The sequence below is a fragment of the Plectropomus leopardus genome, chromosome 2, assembly GCF_008729295.1.
Source record: "Plectropomus leopardus isolate mb chromosome 2, YSFRI_Pleo_2.0, whole genome shotgun sequence".
NCBI classification, from domain to species: domain Eukaryota; kingdom Metazoa; phylum Chordata; class Actinopteri; order Perciformes; family Serranidae; genus Plectropomus; species Plectropomus leopardus.
In genome coordinates, this window is record NC_056464.1 from 35,035,516 (window position 1) to 35,058,076 (window position 22,561).

General features: G+C 39.9%; 2 protein-coding genes across 3 annotated transcripts in view; one reads left to right on the top strand and one right to left on the bottom strand.

Annotated features, from left to right (window-relative positions):
- The window catches only part of LOC121960118 (centromere protein P), a 105,787-nt gene that overhangs the window by 49,140 nt on the left and 34,086 nt on the right, over window positions 1-22,561 (top strand). The window lies entirely within an intron of this gene.
- aspn (asporin (LRR class 1)) lies at window positions 4,003-16,975 on the bottom strand. The gene is made up of 8 exons (XM_042509713.1): window positions 16,765-16,975; window positions 11,893-12,140; window positions 11,139-11,251; window positions 8,303-8,516; window positions 7,950-8,060; window positions 7,608-7,701; window positions 7,046-7,184; window positions 4,003-5,357 (listed from the first exon to the last, which is right to left on the bottom strand). Exons 2-8 carry the CDS (start codon window positions 12,107-12,109, stop codon window positions 5,157-5,159), a joined length of 1,089 nt encoding a protein of 362 aa, XP_042365647.1. The 5' UTR covers window positions 12,110-12,140; window positions 16,765-16,975; the 3' UTR covers window positions 4,003-5,156.

Sequence of the window (22,561 nt, forward strand, 5' to 3'; positions counted from 1 at the left end):
ACTGGACCCACCCACGAGTTCCTGTCCTGCTCATAGACTTTACTTTGTGATGACATCACAGATTTATTAATTGTATTTTATGGCTCGAGGAAAGTTTTACAAATATAGAACCTCCATGAATCAAAATTCATGAGAAAAAGAGTCCTAATTGATCTTTTTGCAGTTCGAGGTGTCCTGTCAACTGTTTGACAAACGTCTCTTTTACAAAATGCTTTTTAGGCCGATGGGGACTTTTTTGCTGCAGTACCACAAGTGGCCACTGGAAAAAAATGGAAGCAAAGCTGAGCAGCTTTCCTGGGGGCTTGTTACAGCTGGCGAGAAACTTAATGTTTCCTAATATAGGAATAGGCTTGACCTGCTCTACTTTCGCTCTGAATGACTCGTACCGTTTGCCTTCATTTTTTGGGTTGGTCAGGTGTGGGCAAGGGGAGTGGGATTGGATGGAGTTAGGGTAAGAGTGACAGGGTAAGCCAATCAGTGTTGGGGGGTCATGCCTTTGCAATCTAATACCACTTTCCCACCCAAATTAGCACATGCATGCAGGTTTTTCCAACACGGGTAAACCCGCTAAATACTGCATTCACACTGCCAGTGAACACTGCATGAGTCTGCCTTTTTGTCAGCTTTTGTGTGTGTGTGTGTGTGTGTGTGTGTGTGTGTGTGTGCGTGCGTGCGTGTGTGTGTGTGTGTGTGTGTGTGTGTGTGTGTGTGTGTGTTGTTTTGTTGGTGTGTTTCTGCGACATCACAGACAGGCAGGAAAACAGGTAAACTGACAGCAGTAGGAACAGAGCTCTTTGAAAACTTTTCACTGGTTTCTTCTCTTTTGATATCTTTTACTTATTCAGCCTCTCTTTCAAACTCTGTGCAGATGTATTTGGATTGTTGTGTTTTGGTGCTTCTCAGGGGGAGACGGAGGTTAATTAGCGATGGCGCATCATTGCATCTTGCTGGATAAGGAGCTGATATTGCTGCATTCACCCGGGTGTTGTATTCCCATCAATGCAGATCGAAGCCGGAGGTGATAAAAACCTGTGTCTACTGCAGTCATTTGACCCGGGTGTGAATGCAGATGGAACACAATCTAATTGCATTAAAAAGCCAGATGTTAGCGGGAGTTAGGGTTTTTTTTGCGTAGGTGGGAATGAGGCTCTCGGAGATGCACAGTAATGGAATGACTGTAACAAAGTAAAGCGACTCTTTCTAGTGTGTAAAAACAAAGCTTCTAAATCAAAATCGTTACAACCGAACATGTTTTAGCAGGAATATTACCCAGATTTTGGGATGAGTTAATAATATCAGTAACCTCACGTTAGCATGAGCTTCGTGTAGCAGTGTAGGCAACATCATAAAAATACTTGCAGTAGCATACTTGGAGCCGATAACCATTAAAGAAAACTGATACGATCTGATGTCATCTTGTCTAAAAAGCAGAAATAAAATGTTGGAAACAGAGTATTCAGAATAGCCTGAAGCCTGAGACTTTTGCTAAGAGGGAATACTTTTGCATATATTTACCTTATTATTTGAAACTTTTTTCACATTTAATATGAACATTACACTTTGTAACATAATATATATGACAGAAAATAAGGAAAAGCATAACAGCCCCCCTGTAAGGAGGCAGTGATACCTCATACAGCTGCAGAGAATTATCAACAACTCTGTTTTTCCCGTCAGCTCTACAGAATGTTTTCAGCGTCTCTGCGTAGAGTTTTGGATCCACAACTTTGCAGTTTTGATTCACTCTCAGAGCTATTATGATAATACGTCAAAAAAAATAAAATTTGAATGTAAAGGCTACTCCGGGAGCACAACCCAAGCAACATATCAGCTGGGATCAGCTTCTGCTGCCCTGCTTTTCTCTTAAGGATAAGCAGGTTTCGATAAATGTTGGAAATAGTATTGTCCATTATAAATATGCTGCTTTGCCATCGCCTGTCACTCACTGAGCCTTAAAGATTACACTTAGAATCTATAAAGCCAAACCCATTCTGTATCAGTAAAATTACAGCAGCTGACAAATATGCATCATCAAATGGGAAAATAAAAAGTTCGTATTGACGTGCTGAATCTGCTCACAGGACTGAAGTTGGTGCGTTTTTTTTTTGGTTGTGATTTGCTTGTGGTGAGTCCTGCGTATCATCTCTTCATTAAAGGAACATTTTAAAGAGAATGGAGATGGTTAATTGAGGAGCTGTGAGTGCTTTCTGCAGTTTGGGTAAATTTATTTTCCAACGCATTATTGAGAAAAGGACTGTAATACAAGTTACAGCAATCCTGGATCTGGCCTAAACCTCAACCCTGCCAGACACTACAGGGTTAATATCTGCACCTGTTATTGTATATTTTTAAGTGGAAATCACAAAATTACAAAGATACCAAAACTGTCAGGCACATTTGTCTTGTAAATTTTCGATTTACAAGACCTCTCAGGCTTTTCTTCAAGTCTGACGACCAGAAAGTTCAGAAGTACAGTAGTGGTGGAATGGACAGACTTGGCAGCAGCAGAAAATCATAAAAAAACAAAATATAGTTACAATGGTCCCCTGTATAAGTTTGTCAGCAATACAGACCTAAAACCTGAAGCAGTTCTTGGGTGCTTTCATTCTTCTGAATCAATCTCCAGACCTCCACTGACACCAGGAGAACTACCTGCAACTTTTTAGTGTGCAGTGACATCTGCTGGTGGGTAAAGAAATAGCCCCACTGTTTTCTTTGTCAGCCTCTTAAACATGGGAACCAACACTGGTCCCAGTAACAGCATTTAGCTCGAATACTCATGCTTTTTTTCTGGGTCTAAACTGATCAGTTATTAGTTTTTCCAAAAAAGGAAAGACACTGGCACCACCCATAACGTTTTATAATTAACCAACACAATAATTCACAGGAAAAAACTCTGTATTTTTCACAGGAGGTTATTACTTGAGGTTTAGAGTGATTATCAACAAGAAACATTAGTGAGAATTAGTGCTGAAATGTCAGTAAGTTGATCGCCAGTAACTTAGATAATCTATTAATTATTGGACAGATCGCACAAGTATTTGATGATTTAACGTCGGGCTCAAAAAATGTTGAATTAACATTTAAAAAATTAACATTTTCTGACATTTAGTAGACTAAACAACTACTGATGTTATTTATAAAAAAAAATCATCCATCTAATCATTAGTTGCTGCTACTCTAAGAATGCAATACACACGACTCTCTCCATTTGGTTTGAGATGTTAAGTTATTTAAACACAGTTTTGCCCTTTTTTATAAATTCATAACATTTCTGGAAACCATGTTGAGTTAAAGGCACACTAGGCAGGGATTTTCAGTGACTGTTTGTAAACTAAAAATTCAAACACCTACCTCTCCAACAGAAAACAGGCCAACTCAGCGTACCCGCCAGTGAGTGTCACAGCCAAGAAAATATTGGCTCGTTTTGAGATGAGCTTTGTCTGCTTGTTGTGTCGTCACTTTACATTTGTGTTTTAGTTCCACACTATGTCCACAATTTTCATAGATTACTTTTGAATCCATGCTTGTACCTGGTCCCGACCTCACCTGCAGGGGTCTGTACACCACGTCCCAAAGGTGGCAGTCCAAAAAATGTCCCAACCACAGTAAAATTAGAAGAAAATGCTTGCAGACGGCAGCATCTCTGCAGGTAAACACACCACCACACTGTTCTAGTGAATATTATGATTGAGAGGGATTACTGTATGAGTCAATACATTATTTTTTAGAACAAATCCTGTATAGTATACCTTTTATGATTTCTGATCTTTGCCAATCAAGTTTTTAGTTTTTTTTCCTGCTAATATCTTCACACCAGAGCTTTATTTATTGGTTTTTGCAGATGCTTTGTATATTTAAAGCTTTGTCAAGTCAGATTTATTCATATAGCCTGAATCCACCTTTGTCCTGGAGAACAAGAGGATATGACAATAATAGTGTTAATAATGTTAACTTCCAACTCAAACCCACTTTAATTCCAACAAAAAGTGACAACATAAATGGGGAGGTGTTCCAGGTTTATTTAAAGACATACTAAATAAATATAGCACCATTTTCAGAGGAGAGAACACTGGGGGAAACATGTTTGTAAGGAAGATGCTCTCAGACGTTTCTGGTAGGGTTTTACATTACCTACTTATAATTGCAGTATTAATTTTATTTCACTTGGTTGCTAAAGTTAATTAAAACAAAATGACATTTGGGTTTACATCAAGGACAATGTATAATCCAGTCTGACATGTAGCTTTCAGCCGCTAAATACAGACAATTCAGACATGCAGTGAGATAATATAAAACATCCACATAAAGACAGACATGGGACTTCAAAGTGACTTATTGCACTAAATAATGCCAGCGTCATTCATTGACTGTACAGACTTCTGCTGGAAGGAACATTTGTTGAAGTACAAGTGGTTTTTAGGCTCCTATTTTACAGCTCTGGCCATACAGTGACTCTGCTATGATGATTACCATGTCTCAACTTTTTTTTAAAAAAAGAGGCATAAATAAAATAGATATAGAAATAGCAAAAAAGGAAAAGGTATTTTGTTCATGGTGTTTTAGAACTTGGAAATGTTTCAGTTCAGTATTTTATTAAAAGTTGTCTTATTTTTAAACTGGAAAGAAAAAAATTTAAAAGGATCACCTAAAAAGGCATCAGATGGTACTACAACTTCAGTTGCATCATTGGGTGATTTTGCTCTTAACTTGACCAGAGGGAGGCGCTTTATTCCTGGGAAATTTTAACAGCTAAAGTTCAGAAGCAAAGAATCACCTCACAAAGGCAGGCGGGACACTTGACTTGAGTTTCATTATAATGTGCAGCTGTTCATGTTATTGCGTCCACCCCCTGTATACTGTCTGTAGCGGCTGGAATTATTTTCTTAGTGTTGTAGCTTATGATTCAACATTAATGCCACTGCACCAACATCTAGACATCTACAGTTTTTTGGTTGTTTTTTTCCCCTACTGTACTACACTTTCTAATATATATCAATAGAATATGAAATTGTTGCTCTTTCCTGAATAGCTATGACTTTAGAAATCCAGTTCCATCTTGTTTCATCAATCAGAATTATATCCTACTCCTTCCTTATACTGTAAGGAGGATAGTGACAGTATCTCAGCTGTCTGGAGCTCATCGTTTTCACTCTCTACTTCCTTCTGAAGTTTCCGAGCTGAACGCCCCTTCGTCCGCTCACACAGCGAAAGGTGGCTGGCTGGATGTCCCAGTATTTAACAGGATTGGCAAACAGACTGATGCCTGTGTACAGGTTCTTCTTGGCACCGGGTGTGATGGGACAGAAGTCATTGACTCCCACACTGCTGATTTTGTTGCCATGGAGGTAAATCACCTAAACAGACAGAAGAGATTTGTTTTTTTATTATTTTTCTGCTTTGTTAGTAAACCAACCATGATTAGGAGTTCTGTTCTAATGCTGCTTTGCTTTGACTTTGGAAACTCAAAATCGCAACCTTTAGACCTGGAAAGAAAGACTGGAACAGTCTGAGTTACTAGCTGGAAAGTCAGGCATCATTTTATAGCTCCAGGTTGCTGAGCTTGAAACTGAAATTTATTTCGGACATGTAAAAACAGGAAAGGAAAGAATGAACATGTGAAGAGCTGAAGGAGTCGGATGTATTTGAGATACCTGAAACTACACAGTGAGATTTGGGGGCAAAAGTGAAAGAGTTTCTGTATCTTGTTGTGAGGGTGAGATGGAGCCAGAGGTCCACATGTGAACTGGTGCAGCATCAGCAGTGATGCTGTTGCTGTACCTGACTTTTGGGCCTCATGATAAACATTTGGGGAGATCATGGATACCAGCAGCTGCAATGAGTTTTCTTTGCAGAGTTCAGGTGAGGAACTCAGACATCTGGAAGAAGTCTGGAGTAAAGCAGCTGCTCCTTCAGCGTGAGATTTAAAAGGAGTCACTTGAGGTGATCTGGACGCTTCACTGTGGAGGTTTTTTGGACATGTACATGGGAACCTCAGGACGCTGCAGGCTGAGCTGGAGAACATGGCCTGAGAGAAGTACGTCAGGGCTGCGTCCCTTATTTAGCCTTTTGCTGCAACTTTTGAAATTCTAGGTATATCTGTGAATCCAGTACAGAGGTCCAGACGCATTAAAGTTGCATTATGTAAGATCTGGGCATAATTTTAGTTTAAAGAAGAAGTAACACCTTTGACGTTATGTCCAAGATTCCTGTGTATTGTATTACAGAGATATTCACTGCTAAGCATCCAGGGACGGGCCATCCCTTCTGCAATAATGCATCCTGACCTGAGAGGCGATAGTGAGTCACTGTAGCCTCTAGTGTGCCGCAGTAGAAGATGAAGAAGCTGAGCCGTCCGGTGTTTTGTCAAAGTGTGTTTCCCTGTTGTATAGTGTCTCTCATGTTAATGCATAGCACCCCCTTGGTGGTCATGGTTGGGGCTAAGGGTTGTGGTCAGGTTTAGGCGGAGAGGAAACACATATCAACGGGGAAACAGTACTCGACTTAACACTAGAGTCAATGGATACAGCTTAGAAGTTATAGTCTCAGTGAATTAGTTAGTGTGTAAGAAACACAACAATGGTGAAAGCTCCAGGAAAACGACTTATATCCCATCACAAGCAGCTCCTAGAAAGAAGCAAAATTCTGTGACAAAGTAAAGAAGCAAAACTAGAGTAAATATTGGTGTGGCTTTCCAACGCTCGAGACAGCTCTTGGAGAGTAAAAAGATGTGGTTTGATGCTGAATTGGTAGTGTTTCTTTGAGACAAACATTGGCTATATACTGAAACATATCTTTGGTCCAGCTAATGACAACACAAACTGTAGGCTTACATTCATTTTAAGGGTGAACTACTGCCCCCCATTTGGTTGGACTGGATGAATGGATCTTACAAAATGCATGCTGCATGCATTAACTGCATGCAGCACCTCAGGAACCCCGCTTCTAACTTTAAGGCCTCTACTGGCAGCTAAACGCAGCTAACTTTGCCAGTTTTGTGACATGCACTTTAATCTTTAATCTGCCCACAGTCTCTGTGTCTCACCTGGAGGTAGCGCAGGGAATTGAGGCTTGGTGGGACCTTTCTCAGACGGTTGTTGTCCAGGTGGATCTCACGGACATTTGGGGTGCTGGCAAAGCTGCCATTTTCTACAGACTTGATCTGGTTAAAACCAAGTCCTAGCCTGCAAAAATGGCAAAAGATAGTTGGCAGCTATGGTATCTCCTTTTGAGAATAAGTCATTAACTCTGCAGAAATAAATGACAATGAGAGACAATAATTTACACATAAAATCAACAAGCATAACATATATTTAACCTTCATATTCTGACCTGCACAAAAACAGCCACAGCATGATAACAGAGATAAAATGTGAGCTTCTGAATTGTAGACTTTTGTGTAAATGTACCTGGCAGCTCAAAGGACACAATTAAATTTACATGAATTCATTGATAAAAGCATAGGCAAACACAACATTCAGATTTAGATTTTAAAGAAGAGTTGGGTTAATTTGAACAACATTCTCAATATAAAATGATGCCTGACTACAAAGTTTTGGCTTAATGGAAAATGCCAGTTTCTGGGGCAAACTGTTTCTGGTTTTTACCTCTGCAGGTTTTTATATCTTATGAAGTCTTCTATTTCCACCTTAGAGATCTTGTTGTAGTCCAGGCTCAGCTCTGTGATGGAGGACGGGAGGTCTGGGAGACACAAAACATAGCATAACCAAAGTAACAGATTAATTGACTTAACCTCAAGACTTGCTTTTCATAATGACCTGAAAAAAATGTTTGAATAAAAGCATCATATGAGCAAACATAAGTAGTATTTATGCCTTGTTTAGTTTTACATTCTAAGTCCAGTGTGGAAATCTGTAGGTGGGTGACTGGAGGAGAAAGAGGAGTGTGCCATTAGTTTGTTTAAATGAACCGAACATGTGATATTCCACCTTTTGGTATAGCGGTTAGCTTGGCCTCTGCTAAACCAACATAAAGGGTTGACACGCCGTTAAAAGCTCCCAGTGCAATCCCGCTATTGGCCAGAGGGTTGGCGCCCAGCTCTGTTGGGACAAGCACAAAACATCTGGTTACATTATTAATGATCCATTATATCTTCTGATTACAGAACATATATCAGTATGAGGACTTGTTGGCCCTGGTTAAGTCTGCAGTTTACAAATCAAAACAAATACTACAACGTCGCAGTTTATTTATTACTCTTCTCTGGTTAAAGCAGCGGAATTAACTGCAGCAGTGTTTGGGTCCAATAGAAACCTGCAGACTTCTCCTTGGCAACACTCACCCAGCACGTGGAGTTTCCTCAGGCCTTTAAATGCATCCTTCTGGATTCTGTTGATCTTGTTTTCGTGGAAGCGGAGCTCGACGACATTGGGAGGCAGGTTTGCAGGGATCTCAGTCAGCAGGTTGTATGAGAGGTACAGCAGTCTGAGATGGTCCATGTTTCTGAAGGCCTTGGGGTGAATCTTAGAGATCTTGTTGTTGATCAGAAACAGGCCCTGATGGAGGAGAGATGAATCAGCATAAAACTTGGTAGACTGAAATGGAGTCTTTATTTTTTTTAATTTATTTTTTTTTATACAACAACCTTGTTGACCTTGTTTACATGGTCAGGAGGCCATTTCCTGCTAGAAGATATGAACCATTTTAACAACTTTGTTTATGACAGCTGAAACTTGCTTAACATAAGGTTCATTGCTCATTTCTTTTATTTTCAATGTTTTTTTTGGCTTTTTGCCTTTATTAGAGATAAGAAAGCTTAAGCATGAAAAGGGGAGAGAGAGATTGGATGACGTGCAGCAAAGGGCCGCAGGTTGGAGTCAAACAAGCAGCCTCTGTACACAGGGCGCCCACTCTACCAGGTGAGCTACTGGGCGCCACATATTTAAATATTTTTAAAATATTATACCTTCTCACTGCTGTAATGTTCTAGTCTTGTTAAAACGTTGTATATAGTTGTTTGTGTAATCCTTTAAATTGTGTCCGTGTTATTTCAGTTTTGCTCTGTGAAGCACTTCGGGCTACATGTTTGTGTTAAAGGTGACAGATAAATTAAGCTGAGTTGAGACTCAAAACTAAAATTTGATTGAAACTATAATAGATGAACAGAATCACAATTTAAACAAACTGTAAACAAAACCCAACTCTTAAGGGTAAGGTCAGTTGCATCATTCAACACTCTACTGTATTAGTACAGAGCTGCAGATTGTTCTTACTGTTTGTTTTGATACAACAGTATAATGCAAACTTTAAGACCTTCATGTGGTTTATTCTCAGCTGGAAAAACATCAGCTGGATCAAAGAGAGACCCGCTGTTAGCGCCCCTGCTCCTTTACGGGAGTTTCATACAGAGGAACTGTAATCTCATCAGGCTGCAGGCTACATTTCAGGCTGAAATTAGGGAGCTTTTTTCTTATCAAGTTACTTTAATAGCTACAAGATGGTTTTGTCATTCACAAATCTTGAATCTAAATGTTGCTCATTTAAAGTTCTGAACTTAATGTTGACATTTTGTAGACGGAGGCAGTCGGAAGTCTTTGGCTGAACAATGGATCTGTTGTCTTGTTGTGAAAGTATTTACATTCGTGCAGTAGAACAAATGGTGGATATGAGCATGCTGTTTTTTGTTTCTGATGTGTGGTGCTGATTTTGTCTTTGATTTGGCTCTTTTGTGCTGGTATTGTGAACAGCAAAATTGAACTTTTAGCCATCTCGTTTAAGCTTTAGTAAGCTGGTCTCTCGGGTCCAATCTTCAACTAGCCACTTCTCGTTATGTGGCATGTCAATGCAGTCAGAGGAATAAATGTTGGCATTGTACGTTTCTGCAAACCATGGATACATAACATTTATAATTATTATGTGGCGGATATCTTGAAATGTCACGCTTCTTCATGGTTCAACCACACTGAATGCTTTTGTGTGTGTGTTTGTGTGTCCCTTTGTGTCAGTCTGTGTTCCCTTCTCTAAAGTCTAAGGTTTTTGCGCATCTGTGAACGCAGCACAGGCAAAAGTCTTTAGTTCTTTTTCTGTCCTCAGCAGAAATTTAGAGTAGAGTTTGGGTTGTTGTGTGGATAAATGGTCTGTCGATCCAATTAGAGCTGATCCGATCAGATCACTGGATGAGAAGAGCATCTGCTGCAGAGGCGAGTGAATGCCAACTTGTAGACCCAGCTCAATGAACGGTTAAATTTCACTTCTGCTGTGTGTTTTGGCTGTGCTGCTCCATCTGTACCCAGAGTGCGCTCTGTGCTCTGAGAATGTGAATGAATAACTGAACAGTTTTTAAATACTAACAGTGATCCTTATGAACAATCCAGCTCCCGAAGTAAAAACATGATTACGTGGCAGCAGATGTTATTGTGGCAGGCCACCACAAATGAATGTGTGGGAAACTCTGGTTGTGGTTAATGTGTGGCTATGTTTAGGCACAAAATCACATTATTATGGTTAGGAAAAGATCTGATTTGGGTTTAAAATGCTTGGCTTTGATGCCCCAATCACTGCTGGAAATACTGCCAATGTCTTGTAAAAAAAACCAACTGATTTTTATTGTTTGTTGGTCTCAAATGTCAGTCTTTAGTGGCCTGCAGCTTTGCTCCTCGTCTCCTCTAGGTGTCACGCCATCCACAATCTCCTCCACCGCTCATTAACAAAGTCAGCTTATATATGTATTATTAGAACTTTGTCTCTTTTGAAATGTACAATGCCATCCTTTTCTTCTGGTGATTTGGCTCTATGTGTGGTCGAGATTTCCTTGGTTTTGCATTGGTCAGATTTGGACCCCAGGTACAGCAAAATGGAATTGGACTGTGCTGATATTTGGACAGACACTGTTTGTTTGTCCCAGCAGATAGTTTTAATAGGTAGCAGAAAGTTTGGCGCTTCTAATTATCCAGGAGATTAGATCATAATAGATGTACAGACTGATGCAGTACACAGTAATTTCACGTTTCCTGCAGCACATGTCTGGCTCAGGTGTGTGCAGGAGATGTGAGTGGAATAGAATCAGATGGATTGATGTCACACTTCTTTCAGTCATGCCTAATGTTTATGTCTGTTTAGTGTTAAAAGGGAAGGGGCTGTGGTGTTCATTAGTGTTCAGGGTTAAACAGTTCTCTTACATAAAGCTTGTGGAGCCCTTTAAAGTCGTTCTCCTTGATCTCAGTGATATCATTGTTTTGGAGGTCAAGCATCACAGTGTCTTCAGGAATCTTCTCAGGAACAGAGATCTGACCTGTTGGCAGAAACACAAATGTGTGATTGAAGACCAGGGGCTGTGTTCACAACCTCTCTGAGAATACTCTGAGAGAGCTCCTAACTGATTCTTAAAAGCCCAAGCTTAGGAGTGATTTTGGAAAAAAAAAGCAACTCTGAGCAAAGGGGCGACAGAAACTTCGAAGAAACATTCACCTTAGTTAGGAGGTGTGGTTGACCCATTTGTGTGACACATTCTTTCTTTTTTTAATAATGCTTTTTGGGCTTTTGACATTATTTGATGGGACAGCTTAAGTGTGAAAGGGGGAAAGAGAGGGGGTGACATGCAGCAAAGGGCAAAAGCCTGAATTGAACCCACAGCAACTGCAGGGACGTAACCTCTGCACATGTATGACAAATTATTTTACAAGATGTGATTGGTTGCCCTTGGTTGGTTAATTGGATTGGTTGGTTTATGAGCCTGAAAGGTGTGGACACACTCAGTGGAAGAATGAACTGCATCACAGTATGAGACTGTGAAAGAGTAATCATTGTTTGTCATCACCCTGCTGATGGAAGTCTTTACTGCTGTACTTTCATTTTTCCAGTTGCCAAATAATTTAGGGTTGTGATGACGTTGTTTCTGGCGTTTTATTGTGTTCATACTGTGTGTGTTCTCACCCTGGTCGGAGCATTGGACCACTCTGGGAGAGCAGTGGCAACCAGCCGGACAGCTCTCATCTTCATCATCATAATCATCATCGTCATTGTCATCATCGTCATCGCCCACATCAGCCATCATGATGTCATAGTTTTTCATGAAGTCCATGACATTGATTGGCTCGTAGGGTTTGGCGTTGCCCAGTGCCAGCAGGCAGAGCAGGAGGAAGATCCTCATGGTTTAATAGGAAGACGGGTCAGTGGGAGACCTGTGGGAAGAGACAGGTCACGCTGGCTTAAACTAACAGACAGCACTAGACTGTGAAGCCATGGCACTGAGGAAATGACCTGTCCATGCAGTGGAATATATTTTTTTATTTGTTTGTTTTCCCTGCAGTTTTAGGCCAACATCAACAGAACAGAGGTGCAGAACCCTGTAGTTTACCTCTGCTGACACTGTCCAGATGAGTGAACCACTGAAATGGTATTTACAAGTGAAGATTTTGTGATGGTTCCAGTTTTAATAGCTCGGACTTTCAATGGTACTTTTTAGAAATGGGGAAGCCTGTGGAAGTTGGTCACCTTCGATGTGTAATCTTGCGAACAGCATATTGTTTTAAGAGTCTTTGCACAAAATAGTGCAGCAATACAATAGGATTCAACCTTAGTTTCTGGGAGCCAAGTGGACCTGTGAATCCCTCTTTATGGTGTGCTCATGTCCCATGTTGTTGTACAACTTAATTCATTCATTAGTATAAACCCCTTAAGAAGAACCATCTTGTTTTCGAGGGGGTCCCAAGCGAGTCTGCCCAAAGCAATGACTCACTGTGCCATTACTGTATGTTTTAGAGCAGAGGTGCCATCAAGATGGGACTGCTACACACAAATGTCTTCTTTTTCTGAGTTTTCAGGGTTTTTCTCTAAATGCTGTTGCTTTAAACACTGGACAGATTTACCTCCATTGGCCCCTGAATATTACTTGTTTGTAACAATCTAATAAACTTTCTACTGTAAAATGTGCTTAGACAGCAAGTTAAAGTTGCACCAGTAAATCATAAATCCATCACTGAGTTTGTGTGGAAAGTCCTTCCTTAGTTCCTAGTTACTGCTAACCAATTTCAAACTAGTGATTTACTTTCACCAATAAAACTTGAGAAAAGTCTTAAAAGTAATCAACTGCTTAACAGGAAGTCAGCGTATCACAAGCTGTGACATTCCTGCCAGTATCAGTTTTACAATGCCAGACGATAAATATTATACTTAGCTGTTAATCCTTTGTGAAAGTGCTGCCTCATGCTGTGTCTCACAGAAGGCTTTAAGGCACCACACCACCGATGTTAATGATAATAATAATAATGACACAGACACACCCACACTAACAACCTAACTCCCCCTAGTACACTTGAGGTTATTTAAGTATTTCCACTAAAACTTATTTCAACACCTTTCATTGCATTCACTGTTTTTCACCTTTTTTCCCATTTCAATTATTCCACCTCTTCTAACTCCTTTAGATGCTTCTTTATATGGAAACCAGCAAAACTGTTCAGCTGCCAGATCTTCATTAAGCAGAACAGCTCAGCTTTTAAGCAGCCAGCAATCAAAATCTAACACCGCACTCTCTGCAGAAACTACACTCAGGAGTGATTGTTGATGCATGTAATCAGTCCTTTAAAGTTAAGCACTAGCACGAAGAATCCCAATATGTTATTTCTATAGCCAAGGAAAGTCCAATCAATGTTTGTGAACATGAGCTACTCTCTCTCAAAGCCAGAAACCAGAGAAGTTTCCACCTTGTGATGTCATAGAGTAAAGTCTGGAGCTGCCCTACAGACAGTGAATGGGAGACTGATTTAATGGACCCACAGAGTGTGTGTTTTCCTTTTTTATCAAAATGAGCTTTATTCTATCATTTGGTTCTGAAACAGAAAATGTACCGTATATGTGCAGATCATTCTTCTGGGTGCTCTCAGTGTCATCTAAAACATCTTCCACCATTCATTGTCTACGGAGCAACTTCCAACTTAATACCTATGACATCACAAGTTTGAGTTTTAGCACTCTTGTTTTTGAATTGAGTAGAGTTGTTTACCAGTATTTTTGGTGGGGCTGCCCCTTGAAAGTTGGAGATTAGAATTTTAAGTTTTTTTGTGGGAAGTGAGTGCTTCTGACTTCACTTTACTCTTTGGTACAGAAAGCTGCGGACATGCAGGCAGCGGCACAGAGAAGGAGAGACCCTCTGCTTAGAAGTGGTGAATTTACCTTGAACAGCACCTTAATAGGATACAGTCTCTGGCCTTTGTTTGATATCTAGTGTCAGCAAAAAAACGTTGCGCATTTATGGCCCGATGTTGGCGCAGTTAGCTTGTTCATTATATTCGCTATATTACATGAATGCCGTTGTCACATTAAACATCGTTTGATGCCTGTTCAAACTTCATATGAAAAACAAAACAAATCTTTGAATATTCATATTGGACAGCCATACCTGATTTAACTGGCATAATTCTGAGTCATGTACATCCCCAATTTTTGGACTGTCTATGAATTTCGAAAATGTGCGTAATTGTGCGTAATCCTAATTCCCCTTTAAAGCTGTAGTGAGCAGTGGTGGAGCTTTAAAGCTGTAGTGAGCAGTGGTGGAGCTGATCGTAGCTGCTTTATATACTGTTTGGTAGTTTAATTTTTAGTAATGCATTATATTAAAGAAACTGAGCACCTCTTTTGTAAAATCTTAATCTGAAAAGAAACTGGTAACTATAGCTGCCACATAAATGCAGTGCAGTAAAAAGTACAATATTTTCCTCTGAATTGTGGAGGACCTAAAAATTGTACTTAAATATAGTACTTAGATGCAGTTGCATTCAATCACGTTTGGTGACCATGGTAACATGTTCCAAGCATTTATGCAAAGTAGCAGATTTTCCTAGAGAGCTTAAGTAGACTTGGTAGCCTCCACTTCAGTGTGAGTGCTGGAGCCAATCTATATAAAACTATAATAACCGTTTTCCTGCACAGTGCTACTGTCACCTGAGATCCACCCAAACTGTTTTTAGTTCTCCAGCTGAGTGTCAGTTTCACAGCCTCAGGTTAGCCTGATTTGGGAACATATTGCTAAAACAGTCCGTGGTGAAAGGGCACGCAAAGTTCCTGTGATCAGTTTCAGTAAGTGCTGCTGTTTTTTCTATCAGTTTTTCCATGAAGCTCTGAAAACCTCCACTGGAAACGAGTTCTTGCAGCCAACATAAATGTTTCTCCAGCTCTCACCTATTCAGCATCTGTGGTGATTCACAAAATGATTTATATATCTTCCTCTATTACACATTCACACAGCCAGCAGAGAGAGGCCGAGGTCGACTGGTTGCGTGCCTCTGGTAATCTTGATGGATTCTGAGCCCTTGAGTTGAGGAATCAGTCCTCCCACAAATATGTGGTGGTGGTCGAGCATCCTGCTGCGACAGCAAATACTGCTCAGCGTAGACCCTTTCTCTGCATCCAGTCGTTTGTTCCACATGTGCACATTTAGCACAAAAGAGGCTGTTTTATTGAGTTTTGTTTTGCATCTCGGTGGGTTTTTGCTTTAACAACTGTGTAGTAAGTTGAAGATATTTATTTTATTTATTGTTTTTTTCTGCTGGTAATCAAACAAGCCTTAAATACAAATCCAATAAATCTGACTTCACTACTGTTAGACTAGTGAATGTACAGTAAAGAGCTTTTGTTTACAGTCAGTTCTCTAAAGAGTTGCATTTCATTAAACATTCAAACCAGAGTTGCCACCAGCCTGTATCCCCGTCTGATCTCATCAGGACTCACATAGACAACTGGTGATTATTTTCATGATCTTATAATCTGTCAATTTTTTTTATGATTATTGGGTAATGGTCTAGTCCAGGGGTCCCCCTACTACATACGTTGTATAAAACTGCATATCTGTATTTGCCTCCTCTGCAGTAACTACGAGGACCTCTCATCTGTTGAAAATCCACAGTAAAGTCTATAAAATGTCAGAAAAATGTGAAAAAAAAATTGCAACCCAGTTTAGCAGAGCGTCCAAACGTCAGTCCTTAATCAAAAGATACTAAGTACATGTTTACGATGACATAAAGCAAAGAGAAACAATATTGGAGAAGCTGGTACCAGAGGATATTTTGCATGTCAAAAAAGGTTGCTTTTTTAAAACAGCAGATGTTGGAACTGACAATCAATCATCAAAGTTATTGCTAGCTGATTTTCTGTTGATTGACAACTTAATAACTCAGCACTTACAACAGTATAAGATCCTGCAGTTGAAGTAATTCGGAAATGTGTGGTAATTCAGATGGGTTTTCCTCATATGTTTGCATTTACAATTTATGATGACTGTACTCCATGGAAAATTACTTTACATTTTTGTCAAATGAGATCTACTTGAACCAAAACCTGAGGCAAGAAACACATGAAAGACCACAGCATTCAATATAAAACCCAACCATTAATAATCAAACCTTCAGATTTTGGTATAAATCACAGAAAACATGATCCGCAGACATATAAACATTCCTGTAAATTGATCTTGTTGTGCTCTAAACTTTGCATGCAAATCAAACTCATTCAGACATAACTACATTGGTAATATTTTCTCTTAAAATAGATCAGTTTTTCCTACAATAAATACCCAGATCAGCTTGTGAAATGAATATTTTCAGAGAAATGTTTTGCAGCCTGGCCCTGTTGCTCCACTGAAACACCTCCACCACCTTTCAGGCATTTAGCAAAAGACTTGTAAACTTAAAGACTTAAACACATCATAGATGCTGCATTTTCTGAGACTAAAACATGTCAGATCCACTAGTTAAAAACTTAAAAAGATTAGGTGTTTTGTTTTGTAAATAAATACAGGGTGTGTCCTACCTCAGTCTTCAGGTGTGTTTGTGTCCTGGTTTAAACCCCACGCAGTGAGCAGAGCAGCAGCAGGGTCCAGCTGGAAGGCTGAGAGTTGGATCCTCAGTCAATACATTCCCAGTGAACAGAGAACAGCACCCTCTCTCACCAGAAGTTAAAAAAAACAAACTGCCCCCAGAACACCCCCACCGACGGAAAACCACTGCTGCTAGGGTGAGAGGTTGAGTTTCAGTGAGGAGCTCTCGACTCTCTGAGTGATCACACCGTGCGTCTCTGGGACTACATTTGAAAAGGCATTGTTAGGACTTTAGTCATGTGCTTTTCATCAGGAGCTTTGAAGTGATGCCAGAATGCTGAAATCTTTATATAGAACATACCGGTAGGTCTATCACCTCCCCTCCCTTCACGGCCGGCTGCCACATTAAATATTTTACATCAACATGAATGGTTCCTACACTCAGGCCTGTTGGCACCACGTTAAACAAGGAACGTGGGACTGTACAGCTGCTGCAGCTGTTTGGGTTCTCTCAGTGAAACATCAACACTAAGGATGGAAGTGAGCCGACCCTGTCAGGGATATTTCAGTATGATGCCATCTGAATTCTGGCATCTGGCTGCTTCTTAGTAAACGACTTCCCCAAACAAGGAGTCGAGGCTGCGGATGAACACCTGTGATGTGATGATCAGCAAGACGATGTGTGAGATGTTGTGATGCTCGTCATCAGGTTGCAATGCATCTTCATTTACAGGACAGGATAATGAACAAGCCCCTTTTTACAATTTTCCCTAACAATGATATAACAGGTGAAAGGTCAAGATATGAAGAAACTGCAACACTTTCTTAAAACTATCTGCCCAGAGGGAGAGAGATTAGAAATGTAGACTTTTCAAGACTTTATCTGCAGTCCAGTGTCTCATTTCATTTCAGCCAGGAGCGTGTTGAAAAAAAAACATCCATAACACTGAGTGACTTAAGACAAACACGTCTTCTGCATTGTGTTCCACTGATGTAAGGCAGTACAAGTTACCATCACAGTCTGTGAGCAGCCTTCTCTCGTGTTATTTTAGATTTCCTTCTTAATTGGAAAGCAGAGACAGAAGGGAAACTGGGGCGATGCTTTGCTACATCCAGCCAACATGATTTGTTCTGTGTTGTGTTCTGCATGATGTGTATTTTAACAAGGCACAACAGTAAAGCCCGAAGCTTTGTTTAAGGCAGAAATGAGACATACCTCCCAAGAATGGAAAAGCTAACAGGAGCTTGCTCCCTCAGGGGTTCACGTGTTATACTATTCCTTTTTCCATTCTGTACTGGTATTTTCTGCTGAGCTGAGCTGGAACTGCATTCTGAGGCACAACTTACGGCAGAGCCAGACCATCCAAATATGCCCTGGTTTGGCAGTCTGACAAACCAAAATGGGAGCGGGTCTGTGTTCTGGTTTCAATGCATCTTCTTGGTGGGGAAACCATATTTTCCAATCCATCAGAAATCTGGTGAAATGATTATCTCATCAAAAAGGAGCCAGTTGGACATGTGAGAGTCCACTACTCTTTAAAAGAAATTCATAAACATAATCAGTTTTAAGAAATGTAAAAACAAATCCTACTAGTAATTTTTACCTCTCCCCAAAAAACTGAATAGCACATCACAAACAACAAAGCACACATTCTTTATCACTGTTTAATCTTTCTGTAGATTTAATGGATTTCATCATTTTCGGTGGGCGGCCTACTGGTCTGCCAGCTTAAGGTCCTGTCCACGTCATCAAAAGGTTTCTGGTTTGAATCCGGCCAAGACCTTTGTTGCAACTAGAGAGGCAGTGGTGTCTGATGTTGTTGCTGTTGTTGTTTTGGGATAAACTGTGCGTTATTGATGTTACGAGATTGGTCCTATTTATTTAGGTTGCTGGGTTGTTTCTAATATGCACTTTAGATTGTTTTCTGATGTGGCATCTTTCTATTACTGGCTATTTTTTTCATAAATTTATGTATCATATTTTGAATTCTGATGTTGTGATCAAGCCGCAGCCCTCAAGGCTGAAAAGTGAAGCCAATGCTGACATGCCAAAAGCCACAATTCGACTAGCCACTTGAGGCTGGCTCAGAAACAAAATCAGTCTCCACAAAATCAATCCCCACAATGTCCCACTTTACAGCAGAAATAAAGATGTTTACAGCCTGTTACAAAGAAACACAGTTTTGGTCTCTATAGCTAATTTTAACATTCGTGACAACTGTACGGGGGATGAATTTTAATATAAGTCACCTGTTTACATTTTATTACAGCCCAAAGTTACGCATATTTAAGTGTGGGCTGCTTGAGTGACCAGTTTTCTGCGAGGTCTCAACACAGTCTTGAGTCAGATCCACCCCTCGCTCCTCCACAGCTCCACCCTCTCGTCCAAATATGGTCACTTCCGACCCGGCCGAAATGCCAAACAAGAGGCTCCAAAATGGCAGTCCATAAACCAAAGGGTGGCGTTACAGTAGCTACGTCCATTATATATATAGTCTGTGGTTGAATCGAAAGGTTACTGGTTTGAGTCTGGCCAAGGCCGTTGTTGCAACTAGATAGGAAGTGGGGTCTATGTTGTTTTGCTGTTGTTGTTGATGATGTTGTTTTGGGGTAAACTGATGATACTAGACTGCTCTTATTTATTTAGGTTGTGAGGTTGTTTCTAAGGTGGCATTTTAGGTTGTTTTTTGATTTGATATTCTTCCATTATTGGCTAGTTTATTCAGATGTTTAGCAGTGATATTTTTGATTTTGATCTCGTGACCTATTCTGTGTTATGTTGTTAGTATGTATCTTACCATTTTTGCTGCTTAATGTGGCCTGGACACCCTTGAAAATGATTTCATCTAAATGAGCATTTCCAGGTCAAATAAGGCTATATTTTAAAAAGCAAAAATAAGTAAATAATAAATGTTTTGCCGTTAGAATGTTAAAGCAGCGACAATTATTCAGCAGCAGTTGTGGTGAAGATAATCCCCTTTATGATTTAGAACGCTTCGAAAGTTGTTTTCCAATGCAAAATAAAATACACAGTGGTTAAAAGACTGAAAGCCGTCAACAATACTTTATGAAGACATCAAAACTTTTTTGATGTTGTCAGTAGTGAGCGAGCTGCTCAGTCACCCTGAGAGTGTTGTTTCTAGATGTTTTGAGTCAGACTCGCAAGTTAAGTTGTTCACCTCAAGAGGCTTATTTAACACTTCACTACTGGAGAATTTCAACACTGAGAAGAGGAGTTAAAGTTTGAGATTAGTCCATCTGCCTCACATTTAAAAAGTCCACTGTAAGCCTACTATTATCTGAAGTTCACTTTTCATTATTCTCTTGTTAAAACCTCTGCCTGTGTTTCCAGTCGCTCATTATCACAGTTTCAGAGCTCTGCTGAAACAACACCCTGTTATGAGCCAGAATTTAAGATTAAAGGAACTATTTTCCCAAATGTTGCTGAGATCTAATTAGAACCTGATGTTAAACCTGCCTGAGAGTTTTTTCCTCTCTGTTTATCATAAGAGGACACAGGCTTTGTTCTCCACTGTAAGGACCACTTGGCCAACAGTCCATCCTATTGTCTTCTGGTATAAAAGCAACATGTTAAATATTTTGTTTTGAGCAAGACGTTTGTCATGCTGTCAACCTTTGTTCTGCAGGATCGTGTGCATGAAAACCTCATACTTCTCCTCATCTCACTGGTGTGCCACAGAAAGATTTAATTCAGTAGCTTCAAAAGTCCAAGGAGGAATATTGGTTTGTGGTAGAGAAAGAATGTATGGCGTAATTATTGGAATTACAGTATTCAAACTGCAAATTAAATGTTAGAGATTATTTCCTGATGGGAGATGGTCTGCGTTCCTGATGGGAGGCGGTCAGGATGTCATTTCTCTCTCACAATCTCATACTTTCCGACCCGTCAGACGTCTGTGACGGCTCTGAACTGGCTGGAGCTTGTTGTGTTCTCATGTTGAGAAGAATTTCCTCCATCTGAGTCCTCAAATGCCGTGAATCACCGGGGCGAGTTTCAGGGCGACGGTGCCAAGGAGTTGCCTCAGTGCTGCTCTCACTTTAGTGCCACAGGAACATCTTGTTGCCAGGAAATATTTTGTTAGAGCTGTAACAGGTTCACAACTCAGCATGTTACCTGCTGCTGGGTGTTACCCAGCCAGGCTGCACAACAGACCACTGTTTACCATCCTTCATCCCCCCCACTTCACCCTGATGTCACCTCACCATGATGGTTATTATAAATATTGGGACATAAACTCCAACTCCATTAGTGCTTGGGAGCTCGGGCACCCACAGCAGAATCACAGAGTGGGCCCGTCATATTGGTAGAATAGTAAAGTCATAAAAGTATAGATAAAAGATTGTGTTATAGTGGTGAGTTTTGACTATGAGCCAAACCTGTTTCCATTCCTATATTTCACCTTCTGTGTGAAGTTCGACAATCCCCCTATGTTTTTATCAGTCAGCGGTTTCTTGCAGAGGAAAATGCATCATTTTGCATTTTTTTGTACTGACAGTCTGACCTCATTTGCTCTGAGAATGAACCTTCAACAAGCAAACAGAAACTTTTACATTAAAGTTGTTCGGTGTTCCCTCACTTAAGATTTTGATAAATGTAAAAGGACCCATTTGACAATTCAATTGCAAGAATAAATGTTGGCATTGTATGTTTCTACAGACCACGGATATGTAACATTTATATGTTATTATGTAGGTTATGTGTTGACACTTTACATTTTAACATTGCTGTGGTGAACATGTGGTTAGATATTGGCCCAAAACCCACTTGGTTAGGAAAAGATCATGTTTTGGCTTAAAACTCACACTTTTGAGGCACACCCCCCCCTGAAATTGCCACTGATGTCTTGCTAAAACACAACTGCTTTTGTTGTTGGTTGGTTTTAAAACAATAATCTGCAGCTTGGCAGCCATCTCACCTTGGTCTCACACCAATCACCATCCCCAGCACTTCCCCATGAAGAACTCAGCTCATACACATGTAGTCAGAACAACGTCATGAAATGTACAAATGTAATGTGTCTGTGTTTTTTTCAGAAATGTACAACGCCAACATTTTCTTCTGGTAACTGGACTGCAATGAAAGCTAAAAAAAAAAAAAAAAAAACAACTTGCTATTAATAATCTCAACACCAGCAGTGTCAGTCAGTGTGAGTAACCTGAACCACTGATAACAGCTATATTATAGATTTATAGATTTATGTAATTTGGTGTTAAATACACAGAAAATCTGGATGGTGTTTAATTGGTCACTCTGGATGACTGACATTACAAAGTATTCCTTTACAACCCAGAAAATCTTTTAGTCAGCAAAAAAAGCTGAACATGCAAACATTTTGAATGTATCAACATGTAATGAAACAACAATCAAAAAATATTATGTAATGGAGTACCCAAAAGTGTTTCCAAAAATATGCTTCAGCACACTAGCATCTAGACACTAATGAGCAGAAGTTTAAATTAAATCAAAAAGCTAAGATAGCACTACATTTTTAACAAAAAATATCCTGCTCTAGCTTTTTTTTTTTAAATAAAGGGGTTTAGATCAGTGGTTCCCAACCTTTGTTCCTTTTAAATGATGTAAAGCCTACAGGTGACCAATTGTTAGTCTATGTTTATGTCAATGTATTATGACCATGACAACTAAAGACTTAATTATTCTCCCCCACAGTTTTATATGAATAACTTTTAGTAGGATAGGTAAGGTAGAAATATTCAGTAACTCACAAAAATAAAGATAAAAAAAGTACAGATCAAATGAACAGCTGACAA